Below are 15,042 nucleotides of genomic sequence, written 5' to 3' on the forward strand. Positions count from 1 at the left end.
CAGAAAACAAATGCAAAAAACCCAAAGAAAAATTTTGTAGTCCCATGTCTTCCTGTTTTGCTAAGCAATATTTAAGAGAACCAAAGCATAAGGGGTATTTCAGACTCTTATTTTGTATTTCTCATTCTGGATGAGACTGTAGCAAGATCCTAAGGTAGCATAAATTGACAAGTCATAATAATTTACATATCAAACAGCTGAGTCTAGTTTAGCACAGCTGTATATTCCTGGTTTGAAAAACTAAAGGTATTGCAGTTTGTCTTGCCTACTGATTTAGTATTTGATATCTGTCATCAGTTATCACAGATACCAGGAAATATTTGTATTTCTAATGCTGCTTTTATGGTATAAAAAATTAAAGGCCAAAAAATATAGCGGAGAGAAAATATCCTGCAGTGCTTTTTGTCAAATGAGCAGAATATCAAGGGAAGCTTAGCATCTAAACTATTGATGAGACATCTTGATGACAGGAAATGAAAACTGCAGCATAACAAATTTAGCTGCAATGAGGTGCTGGAAATGCTGTGTTTTCAAGTGTTTGGGCACAGTTTTCCTGGAATCTGCATGATTTTGTGTTATGATTTATCAATACCAGAAATACACATTTCTCTTAGTCAGCTGGATTTTATATATATGGAAGCTATTGAATTTTCAATAGCAGTTTGAGACAAAAACAAAGGGATTATGAAAAAGCTGGGGAAGTCTATCCAGCAGCTGAGCAGTCCTTGATTTCGTGCTGAGCTAATAGAGGTACTGCTCTAAGTATAAATAAGTGGACTTCAGCCCCTAGAAATGTTATTTTCTTTAATGATAAGAAGAGTAAAGAGATTAGCAAAAATTTCATATTTACTCTGTGTTCCAGGAGGCAAGTTTTTCTCTGAAAGTTATACTGCATCTGTAAAGCTGTGTATTCATGCGATTTTGCAGAAATAGGAATGGGTCAGTTTGCATTGCTGAGGGAGGATTCAAGGACAGTTCTGTCCATGGACACCTTCAGCGCTAGGAGATCAAAGTTTGCAACTCTTGAGCTCAACAAGAGCAAAAGACTATCCCTTAACCACCAAATTATGTTATACCAAACTCCCATTCCCCTTCCATCTCTGAAAGGCAAATATCTCCTTACAGGACAGCACTACACCCCCTCAGAAGCAGACAGAATGATTATTAACTAAAATTTCAAATATCAGAGCAATGGATGCAGTGTAAGAAAAGATAAGTGACTGCACAAATAAATAAGCTTTGATCGGAAGATGTTGTTTTTGCAAGATGATGTCTATGACCAGGGAGTTTTCCACCACGAGGACCCTCTTCACAGTATGAACATTTTTCTCCATTTAAGCCTTCCTTTCCCTTCTTCTGCCTGCCCTCACCCACATGTAAAAATAGAAAGCCCCCATCCATTTGTTCGTGGAATACATTAAAGAGAATTCAGAAGTCTGAAGGAGGGTTGAATTTCATTATCTTCATATACTCTAGTCCTTTTGTTTCATTTCTGAAAACAATACCTGCCTTATTTGGCAGAGTTACTGTGTTTAGTTCTCTCCAAATGAACATTTCATGCTATGTGCACTTGAGTTTGGGGCTGAAGGGGAAGGAGATGGAAAGAGAACAATTTCATTACACAGTCATTATGCCTTGCAGGAATTTCCTTTACAGAACCCTCTTCAGTTGGCAGTTTCAGACAGCATTAGATATTTCCATATTTGGAAAATGGAATCCTTAAGCACCAATTATTTTTATGCTTTGAAATGTTATTTGTTTGAACATGGTTGGGGTTTTTTTGGATGGAGTCCTCTGAATTCTGGTTTTGCAGTGAATGGAGGTTGCTTTCATAAAAGCCTCTGCAAGGTGCAGCTGAAAAGACTTACGCCATGCCTTGTTACATTTGGTATTAAAATAACATTTATGTTTTTCTGAGGATTTTATGGTAACACTGTCTGTGGTAGCAAGATAAACTGATTTATTAATACAGTGTTATTTGTGATCTAAACACCACCCTCCAGAAGCTTTTTTCTTTTACCTCCTCCCCTCAGGATTTTACCAAGGGCACAGATTTGTCACAATAAAACCACACAGTGAGCAGCTCTTTCTAATTTATCAAAATTCATTTGCAAGCTTCTGTTTTGATTGGAATGCTAACCAAAATGACATAACTAATTTGAAGATCATTAAGGGAAACTTTGAGCCTGTTTTGTAATGCTGTTCATTACTAATCCCTTTACAAAGTAGACATTTTTACTGAACTTGATCTTTAGACAGAAATTCAAAGCAGTTCTCTTTTTTACCCGTTGTGAGCAGCTGGAATGCTTGAGACAATTACATCAAGTACTCAAAATTAGCAAGAAGTTAAAGATTAGGAGACTGGAGCAAATCTGTTGGAAATACCTCATCTTGTCTGGGAGTTTTACATTTGAAAGTTCAATCCCTCTTTCATAGAATCATAGTATCTTTGGGTTGAAAGGGACCTTTAGAGGTTGTCTAGTCCAACCACCCTGCAATGAGCAGGGACATCTTCAACTAGAGCAGGTTGCTCAGAGCCCTGTCCAACCTGACCTTGAATGTTTCCATGGATGGGGATTCTACCACCTCTCTGGGCAACCTGGGCCAGTGTTTCACCACCCTCATTGAGAAAAATTTCTTCCTTATATCTAGTCTAAATCTACCCTCTTTTAGTTTAAAACCATTACCCCTTGTCCTATCGCAACAGGCCCTGCTAAAAAGTCTGTCCCCATCTTTCTTATAAGCCCCCTTTAAGTACTGGAAGGCTGCAATAAGGTCTCCCCGGAGTCTCCTCTTCTCCAGGCTGAACAACCCCAACTCTCAGCCTTTCTTCATAGGAGAGGTTGTATTGGGTTTCTGTGGCAAGGTTTTCGTAGCAGTGGGGGTTGCAGGGGTGGCTTCTGAGACAAGCTGCTAGAAGCTTCCCCTGTGTCTGATAGAGCCAATGCCAGCCGGCTCCAAGATGGACCCGCTGCTGGCCAAGACCAAGCCAATCAGTGACAGTGGTAGCACCTCTGTAATAACATATTTAAGAAGGGGGACAAAAATGGCACGCAGCATTTGCAGCCGGAGAGAGGAGTGAGAATATGTGAACCAACTCTGCAGACACCAAGGTCAGTGAAGAAGGAGGGGCAGGAGGTGTTCCAGGTGCCAGAGCAGAGATTCCCCCGCAGCCTGTGGCGAAGACCATTGTGAGGCAGGCTGTCCCCCTGCAGCCCATGGAGCTTCATGGTGGAGCATATATCCACCTGCAGCCCGTGGAGGACCCCACGCCAGAGCAGGTGGATGCCCGAAGGAGGCTGTGACCCTGTGGGAGGCCCACGCTGGAGCAAGCTCATGGCAGGAACTGTGGACCCATGGAGAGAGGAGCCCAAGTTGGAGCAGGTTTGCTGGCAGGGCTTGTGACCCCATGGGGGACCCACGCTGCGGGAGAAGGATGGACTTCACAACTCTATGAGAGTTATATTCCGAAGCCGTTTATTGTCTTGCCTGACTCCAATATATATCATAATTTTTGCTTAGCCACTGCACACACACACTCATGATTGGTTACAACTTGTTACACACATTATTGCAATTGGCTATATACAAAATATCACGCGCTGTCCACGCGCCTCTCACACAGTCAGGATTCGCTGCCTGCAGGTGTTCCTGCGCTCCTTTGCTTCCTCTTAGTTGTTTACCACAGCTCCTTCTCCACAAGGCCGAGCTGTGCAGATATCCAGCTGTTTACCAGCTTCTCAATGCCACAGCTCCTTCTCCTTAAGGTCAAGCCATGCAGGGTGATCCCAACATCTCCCCCTTTTTGTTTATCTATAAACAAAACCTGATTGATCATTTGCAACCCAAGGACTGTGAGGAAGATGGACCATCTGTACATTCTTGTATCGTCCTGTGCTGTGAACTCAGCCCAGCAGTCGGTAGGTGCCAGCTTTACATGGGCGTCCCCACGGAGGCAACGGTGGCCTTGCCGTACACCGATCCCCCTGCTCTTCGGGAAATCCCAGTATTTATACATTTGCAGAGGAACGAGTTTTGACACACGTGGCCAGCGAGTGTTGGAACACGCCTCGGTTGTCACCTCTCAACACAGGGAGCCTATGGCGCATGTGCCCGCTGGCCAGACGTGCTGCACGTGCCACAGCCATCCCGTCTATTGGTTCGTAGGCTTTGTTCACATGGCATCTTACCATAATCCAGCAGTCACATATCAACTATGCTTAAATCAATAGCAGAATGTTACAAGGCAAACAATTCTAGCTGTACTACTCCTAGCGATAGAAGCTACTTCTAGTGATGGAAAAAGTGCTTGTATAAAGCTATGAAAACCAATATTATATCTTACCAAAGGATTTGTAGTTATAGAGCACTTTGCCTTAAAAGCTTTCCATGTTTGTCTAATGATACTGCTAATTTCAGTCTGATTAATTATTTGCAAATTAGGAACTAGGACGCCCATGGTACAGTCCCCTGACCAGTTCCCGGGCAGCTGTTTCCCAGCCCATTGATCTCCACACAGCCACCATAACCCTTCTGGCAGATTGAAAAGGGATTGCCCGGGGAGGAAAGAGACAGACAGAAGGTGTCCTGTCCTGTTTGATTTGCTAATGTTACCCATACATTTTCTTTTGGCTGAGGTGGCATCCAGGTTGCGATGACACCTGATAGTGTCAAGATGTGTCCGACGATGACGATGGTGACTGTTCCACCCATGGTTTTACCCATTTTGCGGGCAGCCAACGAGTTCCAGAATCTGTAATGACACAAGCATAACCTCGTCCCCAGGTTAGCAGTTGAAAAGGTCCTTCCCACATATTCTTTTCCAAATTTTTAACTTTTACTTGCACATTTTGTGTTAACTCACATAGGCTTCCTGTCATTCCTTTTACATGTTTTACTGTGGGAGGTACTGTTTCACCTTCTGCTAGACACAAATAATTTAACACATATAAGGCTTTATTCAAACGTTCTTGCGGTGGTGTGGTAGACTCTCCCCCTTTTTGTTTTTGCAATAAACACGTCAGGGAATGATTCATTCGTTCAAAAACAGCTTGTCCAGTTGGGGAATGCGGTATTCCAGTAACATGCGTCACTCCCCATTGAGCAAAAAATCGTTGGGTTGACTGGGCTACATAACCAGGACCATTATCAGTTTTAATTTGTAGGGGTATACCATGGGCTGCGAATGCAGCTCGCAAATGCTTTTGTACATGCCTACTAGTTTCTCCTGTTTGTGCAGTGGCCCAAACTACTGCAGAACAGCAATCAATTGAAACATGAACATATTTAAATCTTCCAAAGTCAGCGACATGTGTCACATCCATCTGCCATAGTTGTAGCGAATGCAATCCTCGGGGATTTACTGGAATCGCGATACCTGGGCCTATTTGTTGACAATCAGCACAAGTCTGTGTAATAGCTCTAGCGTCACCTGCACTTAGATTAAATTGTCTCGCTAAAACTTTGGCAGATTGATGGAAAAAGGCATGAGAGGCTTGTGCTTGACCTAAACGGTCCAGGGCAGGTCCAGCCCATACTGCGGCAGTCAGCCGATCAGCTCTTGCATTTCCTTCCACCAATTCCCCTGGAAGGTTGGTATGGCTGCATATATGCATAACGTAATAAGGATGTCGTCTTTTCTGCAATAAAAACCAAAGCGTTCTAAATTGTTGATATAGCAGTTCCTGCTATACCTGTCTGAGGATTGAACCTTCCAATCTTTGGAGTACTCCAGCTACATAGAAAGAATCAGTAATTATATTCACAGGTTCTTCAGACCATAATTTAAAGGCTTCAGTTACTGCCTGTAGTTCTACCTTTTGAACTGATCCTGGCACGACAAGTACCCGTTCTTTCCATTCTCCGTGCTCTCGCCATACTATTGCTGCCTTGCCTGTCTTCCCACCACCATCCGTAAATACTGTAGCACCTTGAACTGGATATTGACTACACTTTGATTTTTCTTCTACTTCATGGTTTTTAAAAAAGGTAAACATTTTGTGTGATGGATAATTAATCTGAATGTCACCTTCAAATCCTGCTAATGCAGTTTGGAAGGGAACAGAGTGCTGCAAAGCCCAAGTCAAATATTCTTGTTGTAATGGTATTAAAATCGTTTTCGGGTCCTTTGCCAATATATCAATAATTCTGTTGCGCCCTTTCATAATCAAATTTGCAAAACACTCTGCTTTCGTGGTGATGGTTTTTCTCTGCTGCTGAGGCAAAAAGACCCACTCTAAAATTCTCAATGGGTCCGCTTTTGATTCTAGCTTTGTTATCCACTGTATTATAAGCGCATAGGGATGTCACTCGTGATTGATTACTGCCAAAGTGATCCCTATCGAGGGGTCTATCCTAGAACTAAATGCTTGAGTTACCTTTTCAGAAATGTTTGCTACTGCTTCCCGGGCTTCCTTGGTCAATTGTCGAGGAGAGTTTAACCTGCAAGAGCTGAACCAAGTGCTCCATATCTTGGTTTGTGATCCCACAAATAGGCCAAATCCAGTTAACGTCTCCTACCAATTTTTGTACATCATTTAATGTTTTAATCTGAATTCTTAATTCAACCTTTTGGGGGGTCACCGACGTTTCAGTGATCATCCACCCCAAGTACCTCCAAGGCGCTTCCGTTTGTATCTTTTCCGGCGCCACTTGCAGCCCACTTTGCCTCAAAAGGTCAACGAGCTCCCCCATCATTTCTTCCGGATTTAATTGATCACCAGCCAACAATATGTCATCCATATAATGATAGATGAAATATTGAGGCCACCTTTTTCTGATTGGCTGTAAAGCCCAATTTACATAAATTTGACACATCGTGGGCAAATTTTTCATGCCTTGTGGCAATACTGTCCAATGATATCTTTGCATGGGTTGCGCCTTGTTTGTACTTGGGACTGAGAATGCAAAATGTTTGGCATCGTCTTTATGCAGAGGGATTGTAAAAAAGCAATCTTTGAGATCTATAATCAAAAGCTTCCAATACTTCGGTATCATACAGGGAGATGGTAGCCCTGGTTGCAAGGCTCCCATGTCCACTATAACCTTATTGACTTCTCGCAAGTCATGTAATAATCTCCATTTTCCACTTTTCTTTGGAATCACGAAAACAGGTGTGTTCCAAGGACTAGTGGTTGGCACAATATGGCCTTTTTCTAGCTGTTCTTTTACCAAATCTTCCAGGTGGGCGACCTTTTCTGCGGTCAGTGGCCATTGATTTACCCACACTGGATCATCGGTTTTCCATTCCAGTTTGAGCACAGGTCGCGTTTCAATGGCCGCTACCGAAAACCCTGCGGATCGCTAGAGAGTGATACATTCATTTGACTCAGTACATCCCGCCCAAGCAAACTTAATGGTAATGCGGCTACATAGGGTCGTACTGAACACACTAGCCCGTCTGGATTTTCACAGGTTAGGGTTGTTACGCTCTGTTGTGTTGCAGAAAACCCACCGACCCCTACAAGTCCGTGAGCTGGAGACTGAGCCAGCCAGCCTGGCGGCCACTCTCGCTGACTGATTATGGTCACATCAGCTCCTGTATCCACTAACATATCGATGGTCCATTGTCGCGGTCGCATGGTGGGGTCAGGATGCCTAAACTTCATTTTCAAAGTTGGTTTTCTTCTGCTGATATCTAATGCTAAAAAGATTTGTGGTCTTCCTGTTGAGCCAAACCCTCCATTCCCCCTCACTGATTGCGCTGCCTGAGGTACAGAAGCAGTAAAAGGCACCAATTGTGCAATACGTGTGCCTGCAGGAACCGCAACGGGAGGAGATGGAGTCCACAACATTACTTTGATGGTTCCCGTATAATCAGCGTCAATGGCTCCAGGGAGAACAAAAAGTCCCTGCTTTGTTGCTGAAGATCGTCCTAATAACAAAGCACTCAATCCATATCCTAATGGTCCATTCGCATTAGTCGGGACATCATAAACCAACATGTCCCATAAGGTAACTTCTACTGTTGTTTCCACCTCCATTCCGGCGCTCCCTCTGGTTCAGGCGCTGAGGCTTGCCAAGCAGCCTGGTGGTGCTTCCGCATTTGTGTCGTCGCGCGGGGTGCCTTCGCGCTCGGTCGCCCGTTTCCCAATTTCATACCATCCCGATGATACTTTGAATAACATTCTGAGGTTTGATGACCAAATTTTTGACATCGACTACATGGTGCTCCTGCTGGGCCTGTTCCTTGCTGAAAGGGTCCTTCTTGGAAGGATTTATGACCTGTCTCAATCTGCCTAGGTCCTTTCCTTGTGGCCTTGCGCTGAGCTCTAAAATGGCCTGTTTTTCCACAATTAAAACATTTTTTCTCCCCTTTTTCATTTATAAATGGCTTAATTGCTGCTGCAAAGGCACTTGCGAGAGTTTCTGCCTGATGTGTGGCAGAGCCTACTCTGTTGCAGGCTTCTACCATTTGTACTAACGTTGCTTCTTTTGGCAAAGCTAATAAAATTCTTTTACAATCTACATTGGCATTTTCTACCGTTAAATTCAACAGCACTGCTAGTTTTGCGTCTTCATTGGTATACACCTTATTCAAAGCGTCTCTCAGACGATCAACAAAAGACATATATGGTTCATCTCTCCCTTGTCTAATTTGAGTGTAAGATGGTTGCCTCTTTCCCTCCTCAGGGACTGTTCGCAACGCATTCAACGCTAGTTGCCCAACTAATTGCAAGGCTTCTAAAGGCAGCCGAGCTTACAATCTAACATCCACAAACGGTCCCTGGCCTGTCATTTGTTCCATAGTAATGTTCTGAAGCGGATCGCCGTCTTGACGTTCCAGGTTTCTCAGGGCTTCTTGCATACAGAGTTTATACCATCTGTCTGCCCACAATAACCTTTGGGTTGGTGTCAATAACATATCTATCATCTGCCAACAATCCCATGGTGTAAGAACCATTCCCGTGAATACGTTATCTAATAGAGCTTGCGTGAAAGGTGATTGCAAGCCATAATTTTGTACTGCCTTCCGCACTTCCTTAATCAAGTCCCAATGAAATGGGTCCCAGCGATTGGGCCCGTGAGGCTGTACACTAATGGGAAATGCCATCAGTAACTCTGTTTCCTTGTCTTTCATCACTCCTAAAAAAAGGTCTTTCCACCGCTCTCTAGGGTTGCCTTTCATTCTAGGCTCTTGCCTCCCTATAGTCTCTACAACAGGTTCTTCTCCTTTGTCGCTGCTATCAGGCAACGGGGGCCGTAAAGGTGGCAGGGGCTCGGCTGAGGACTTCAAAACTACGGTTTTCAATCGGTTATGCCTGGGTGGTTTCAGGGGTGGTGAAGTCTGTCCCATCAATCTTTCACACGAGCACACAGGGGAACATTGAATACATTGTTCTGGGCAACTTTGTCCCGTGTTGCCCTCACATATATCATTGTAGACCTGTTTCTCTGACTTATCTGATGCAGCCGGTTCACCCACAGGAGGTGCAGTCAGAGTTGCTGAAGGTCCTGGACCCTCTGACTTCGTTAAAAGGGGATTGGTTGAAGGCGGTTTAACAGTCTCCTCCATATCAGCTGCAGCTTTTCTCTCTGCCTTTAAGGCTTTTAATGTGGTTAATATCAACTTCCACGCCGTCACTAACTCTGCGGCAGTTTTCTCAATATGTTCCCATAACATTTTCCCTATGTCCTCCCACGTCTCTGCCTTAAACGCCACAGACGGATCAGGGGGGTACCCTTTCTTTCGGCTCTAAATTAGGAGCCTTCTAAGTGTATATTCATCATATTTCAGTCCTCTCTTAGAGAGCATATGCAGCAGGAGTCTGACTATCGCCCCTTCTTCATGTGATGTGTTCTGCCCCATGCCGCCCCGGTTGCTCACCTCACCTCGCTGGGTGCTTCTCCGTTGCAACGAATTCCTTTTTCTTTTTCCTTGCGTCAGTCCCGCTGACTGCAATTCTTCCAACCGGGCTTCTCCCGCAGCGTCTTCTGCGCTCGACCGGTGTTCAACGATGAGATCCCAGAGATCATATCACGTCGGGGTCACCAGTTGCGGGAGAAGGATGGACTTCACAACTCTATGAGTTATATTCCGAAGCCGTTTATTGACTTGCCTGACTCCAATATATATCATAATTTTTGCTTAGCCACTGCACACACACACTCATGATTGGTTACAGCTTGTTACACACATTATTGCAATTGGCTATATACAAAATATCACGCACTGTCCACGCGCCTCTCACACAGTCAGGATTCGCTGCCTGCAGGTGTTCCTGCGCTCCTTTGCTTCCTCTTAGTTGTTTACCACAGCTCCTTCTCCTCAAGGCCGAGCCGTGCAGATATCCAGCTGTTTACCAGCTTCTCAATGCCACAGCTCCTTCTCCTTAAGGTCGAGCTGTGCAGATCAACGCCACAGCTCCTTCTCCTTAAGGTCGAGCCATGCAGGGTGATCCCAACACCATGCTGGAGCAGTCTGTTCCTCAAGGACTGCACCCCGTGGAAGGGACTCAGGCTGGAGCAGTTCATGAAGAACTGAAGCCTGTGGGAAGGACTCATGCTGGAGAAGTTTGTGGAGGACTGTCTCCCATGGGAAGGACCCCAGGCTGGAGCAGGGGAAGAGTGTGAGGAGTCCTCCCCCTGAGGTGGAAGGAGCGGCAGAAACAACATGCGATGAACTGACCGCAACCCCCGTTCCCTGTCCCCCTGTGCCACTCGGGGGGGAGGAGGTAGAGAAATTGGGAGCAAAAGCTGAGCCCAGGAAGAGGGGAGGGGTGGTGGGAAGGTGTTTTAAGATTTCCTTTTATTTCTTATTACCCTGCTCTGATTTTGATTGGCAATAAATTAAACTAATTTCCCCAAGTTGAGTCTGTTTTGTTCGTGATGGTAATTGCTGACTGATCTCTCCCTGTCCTTATCTCGACCCATAAGCTTCTTGTTATATTTTTCTCTCCCCTGTCCAGCTGAGGAGGGGGAGTGATAGAGCGGCTTTGGTGGATACCTGGCCTCTAGCCAAGGTCAACCCACCACAGAGGTGTTCCATCCCTCTGATCATTTTTGTGGCCCTCCTCTGGACCCGCTCCAACAGGTCCATGTCTTTCCTGTGCTGAGGGCTCCAGAGATGGACACAGTACTCCAGGTGGGGTCTCACCAGAGCAGTGTAGAGGGGCAGAATCACTTCCCTCGACCTGCTGGCCATGTTTCTTTGGATGCAGCCCAGGATACGGTTGGCCTTCTGGGCTGTGAGCACACATTGCCTGCTCATGGCCAGCTTTTCATCCACCAGTACCCCCAAGTCCACCTTGTCAGGGCTGCTCTCAATCCCTTCATCCCCCAGTCTGTATTGATACTGAGGATCGCCCCGACCCAGATTCAGGACCCTGCACTTGGCCTTGTTGAACCTCATGAGGTTCACACGGGCCCATTCCTCGAGCTTGTCCAGGTCCCTCCGGATGATATCCCATCCCTCAGATGTGTCATGCATCTAAGGAAAGATGACGCTTTAAAGCCTTCTGCTTCTTTGAGTAAAAGGCATTTAGGCATTAAGTTAAATTACTATGCATGAAATTTCTTGCAAGGGGACAGCTGTCTCTCCTCTCCATAGTATGGCAGGCAGGTAGAGGTAAGGTCGGACCATCCAGGAATGAGCGTCAACAGGATGCTATCTTCCAGGCATGAATGCTCAGTACCACTGCATCCTGGTGAAGGGTCTGGAGAACAAGTCCTATGAGGAGCGGCTGAGGGAACTGTGATTGTTTAACCTGGAGAAGTGGAGGCTCAGGGGAGACCTTATCGCTCTCTACAACTACCCAAAAGGGGGTTGTGGCGACGTGGGTGTCAGTCTCTTCTCCCAAGTAACAAGCGATAGGAGAAGAGGAAACGACCTCAAGTTGTGCCAGGAGAGGTTTAGATTGGATATTAGGAAAAATTTCTTCACTGAAAGGGTTATCAAGCATTTGAACAGGCTGCCCAGGGAAGTGGTTGAGTCACCATCCCTGGAGTGTAGACATGGCACTTAGGGACATGGTTTAGTGGCGTACTTGGCAATGTTAGGTTTATGGTTGGACTTGATCTTAAAGGTCTTTTCCAACCTAAATCATTCTATGATTCTATGATTCTATTCTATGTGTGATGCATGCAGTAGGTAATATCAAAGGGCAGTAGCCAAATTACAGCGCTCTCCAGCAATAACTTCACTGACCTGCATCTGCAGAAGTGCAAAGGAGGTAGAGAAAGGAGCCTTTCAGACACATGTTCTGCATGAAAACCAGATTACCTTTAAAGCCCTGAACTTCAAATACCATAACTTTTTACCCTCCTCATGCAGACAACTTTAGGGAGATGTGGGATCTTAGCTGTCTGGCTGGATAGTGGGGAATGTGCTTCATATAAGAGGAGAGCATCTACACGCTCAGGAAAGTAAAGAGCATACAGAAGTTATAAAAGACAGTCTGTTCCTTCGTAAATCCAGTGTCTCGCTTGCCTTCAATATTTACATGTGTGTGTGTATTTGGTATTTGAGTGACAGAAATTAGTCTTCTATGGTTCTTTACACCTTTTAACATTATGTCATATAAGAGGACTAGGCTGAATCTGGACAAAGAGCAATCTGAGGCAATTGTACTCCCTGTCATTCTGCAGTTCTGGTCCACCCTCCTTACGGTAAGGTGATGTTATTCATACTGGTCATTAGCTGCTTCTTTAATAAAGTAGTGAACAGATTTAGTGAACAAATTAGATATGTTCCTGGCAAAGAGATTTTTGAGCTTTGGGCCAAAGCAAATAAGAAGTAGGAAAAAAAAGCAGTTGCTGTTAGCATATGAATCTCTAGAATTATTCTATGATGAAAGTTTTTATCAAGGTTACAAGTTTTTTTACAAGGTTTCATCCTATAATTGCATTCTGCTTGTACCTTGCAGTGAGCCACCTCTATGGATTTGGACTGATGGATGCTGAAGCAATGGTGATAGAAGCAGAAAAGTGGACAACAGTCCCTCCACAGCATGTGTGTGTGGAGAACACGGATCGGCAAATCAAGTAATACCTGCTGCCAAAACTCTTGCTGGCATAGACTTATGGAAAGAAGTTGGGTATAATATACCCCTCCCTTGCATTGTGTTTAATGGCTGATTTTGAAAGCTACACTAGGGATCACTCTCGCCTTCAGATATGTCAGATCATTTGCCTGTAAAGTTAGTTCCCTGCAATTCTTGAAATGGAATTTAAAGCATGTCCCAAAAACTGAAGGCATAAAACAAGTCAGTCTGGATGTTAATTGATACTGGCATAGAAGAACAAGAATGTCTAGTTGAGTGCACCACAGTCATCTTTGTAAGATGAGTACAAACTCAATAGTCCAGTGTCTAACAGACAAATACTCTTTTCATTAAAATCTTATATCATATTATCACTCTGAAACAGTCTCAGAACAGTCTCTGTCTCAGAGGCTAAGACTAAACTGGTTTTTGCTTGCTAGGATAGGGTCTCTATAGAACCAGGCTTAAGAGTAGTATTCTGTACATGCACTCTGTGGATACAGAGGGAACATCAGTCATAAGGCAAATTTCCAAAGCCTTAAAATTATTGAGGAAAGTTTTTACTTGATAGATATACTTGACAGTCTAGGTCCATAATTGGTATAGTCTGCAAGGAAGCCATGCCAATTTAAACCATCTGAGTCCAATACTGTTTGCCCACTGCTACAGTTAATATGTAAACTTGCTATTACATAAGCAAGGACTATGGCTATGCCAGGCAATTCCTGGTACTTAATGACCAGCTGTCATCCCATGACAATCCCAGCTGGCCACTAATCCACAAAAAATGCTCTGTACCAAAGGTTTATTCCTATTACAGGTCTTCACTGTCCTCTTTTAGCATGTGTACATGTCAGTATAGCCCTTAATAGAAAGCCCAGTAATTGCCAGTGACTGCAGTAAAGTAATTACACTATGGTGATAGTTTCAGCTAGGAAATAAGTATTAAAACTAAGGGTTATAGGCTACTGATTTCTCATAAATGATTGTCCAACACTGACAGTCACTACTAAGAAAAAGTGATTTAGTTGTCAGGAACAAGCAAGAAACATTGATGTTGTTTTTATATGCTTATATTATAGAACTATACGGCCTGACAGTGTTGTACGTTCTATTTACAAAGCCACCGGCTGTTCAGATAATTCCAACCACCACGTGATCTACTTGGAGCACGTGGTTGTACGCATCACTATTACTCATCCTCGACGTGGAGACTTGTCAATTTACCTAACCTCTCCTTCTGGAACTAGGTCACAGCTCTTGGCCAACAGGTATAGTATGATGACAGAACTTCGCAACCCAGTCAGCACGCAGAGCCTGCACTGAGATTGCAGCATCATCAAAGAGTAGTCAAGTCATTACAGTAGGTTTTGCTGAAAGACACAAATTCTTGATTATTTTTTCTGAGAGAGATGGGGAAAATGAAGAACAAATGAACTGAAAGATGGCAATCTCTGTCTTTATCAGTAGAAGAATAGGTTGTAAAGTTGTTGAAGATCATCATCTTTAAAACTAAGATTAGTCAATTTTGATAGTCTTTTGTGGCTCACCAATTATTAGATGGCTGGGAAGTGCAAAGAAAATAATAACAGGCTGAGTGTTACAGAAGGAAACTGAAGCTGAATGGAAATGTGTTTCGACGTACTACTGACACTTATTTTTCATTCCCCTCCTTTCTTATGCCTTTGTCTACTAGTAATAAAAATCAGACAGTATAGTAATCTTCTCTTACTATTTTCTTTGAGCTTTCAGAATATGGTTACGACTCCTGATGTTACCAATTTGCATATCCTTTTTTCCCCTTTTGTAGTAGTATGTAGTATGCTCGAGCCATGAAAGGTTCTTGGTAGGAGAATGCTGAGAAGTTGCGCTAGCACTTTAAAATTAATTGGTCCATCTATAAACAGCCTATTAAAAATTTTTAAAAGTCAGAAATTTCCTTCATCCCATAGATCTGCAATGGATACTTGCTGTTGGATGTCAGGCCCCTCTAACATTAGCCACTAAGAAAGGTCCATCCTTTTTTTTCATTCTGTCACCTCTACAGTATGTTCTTGGAGAA

The 15,042-nt window shown here is 44.0% G+C and overlaps 1 protein-coding gene across 1 annotated transcript in view; it reads left to right on the forward strand.

Annotated features, from left to right (window-relative positions):
- The window catches only part of LOC309415057 (proprotein convertase subtilisin/kexin type 5-like), a gene marked incomplete at both ends in the record, with an annotated part of 280,059 nt that overhangs the window by 230,796 nt on the left and 34,221 nt on the right, over positions 1–15,042 (forward strand). Inside the window, 2 exons of the mRNA XM_082012448.1 lie at positions 12,864–12,981; positions 14,063–14,251. Coding sequence (XP_081868574.1) covers positions 12,864–12,981; positions 14,063–14,251 — 307 coding nt within the window. The remainder of the gene's footprint in view (positions 1–12,863; positions 12,982–14,062; positions 14,252–15,042) is intronic.

Source organism: Phaethon aethereus, assembly GCF_964289735.1.
Source record: "Phaethon aethereus genome assembly, chromosome: W".
Lineage (NCBI taxonomy): Eukaryota > Metazoa > Chordata > Aves > Phaethontiformes > Phaethontidae > Phaethon > Phaethon aethereus.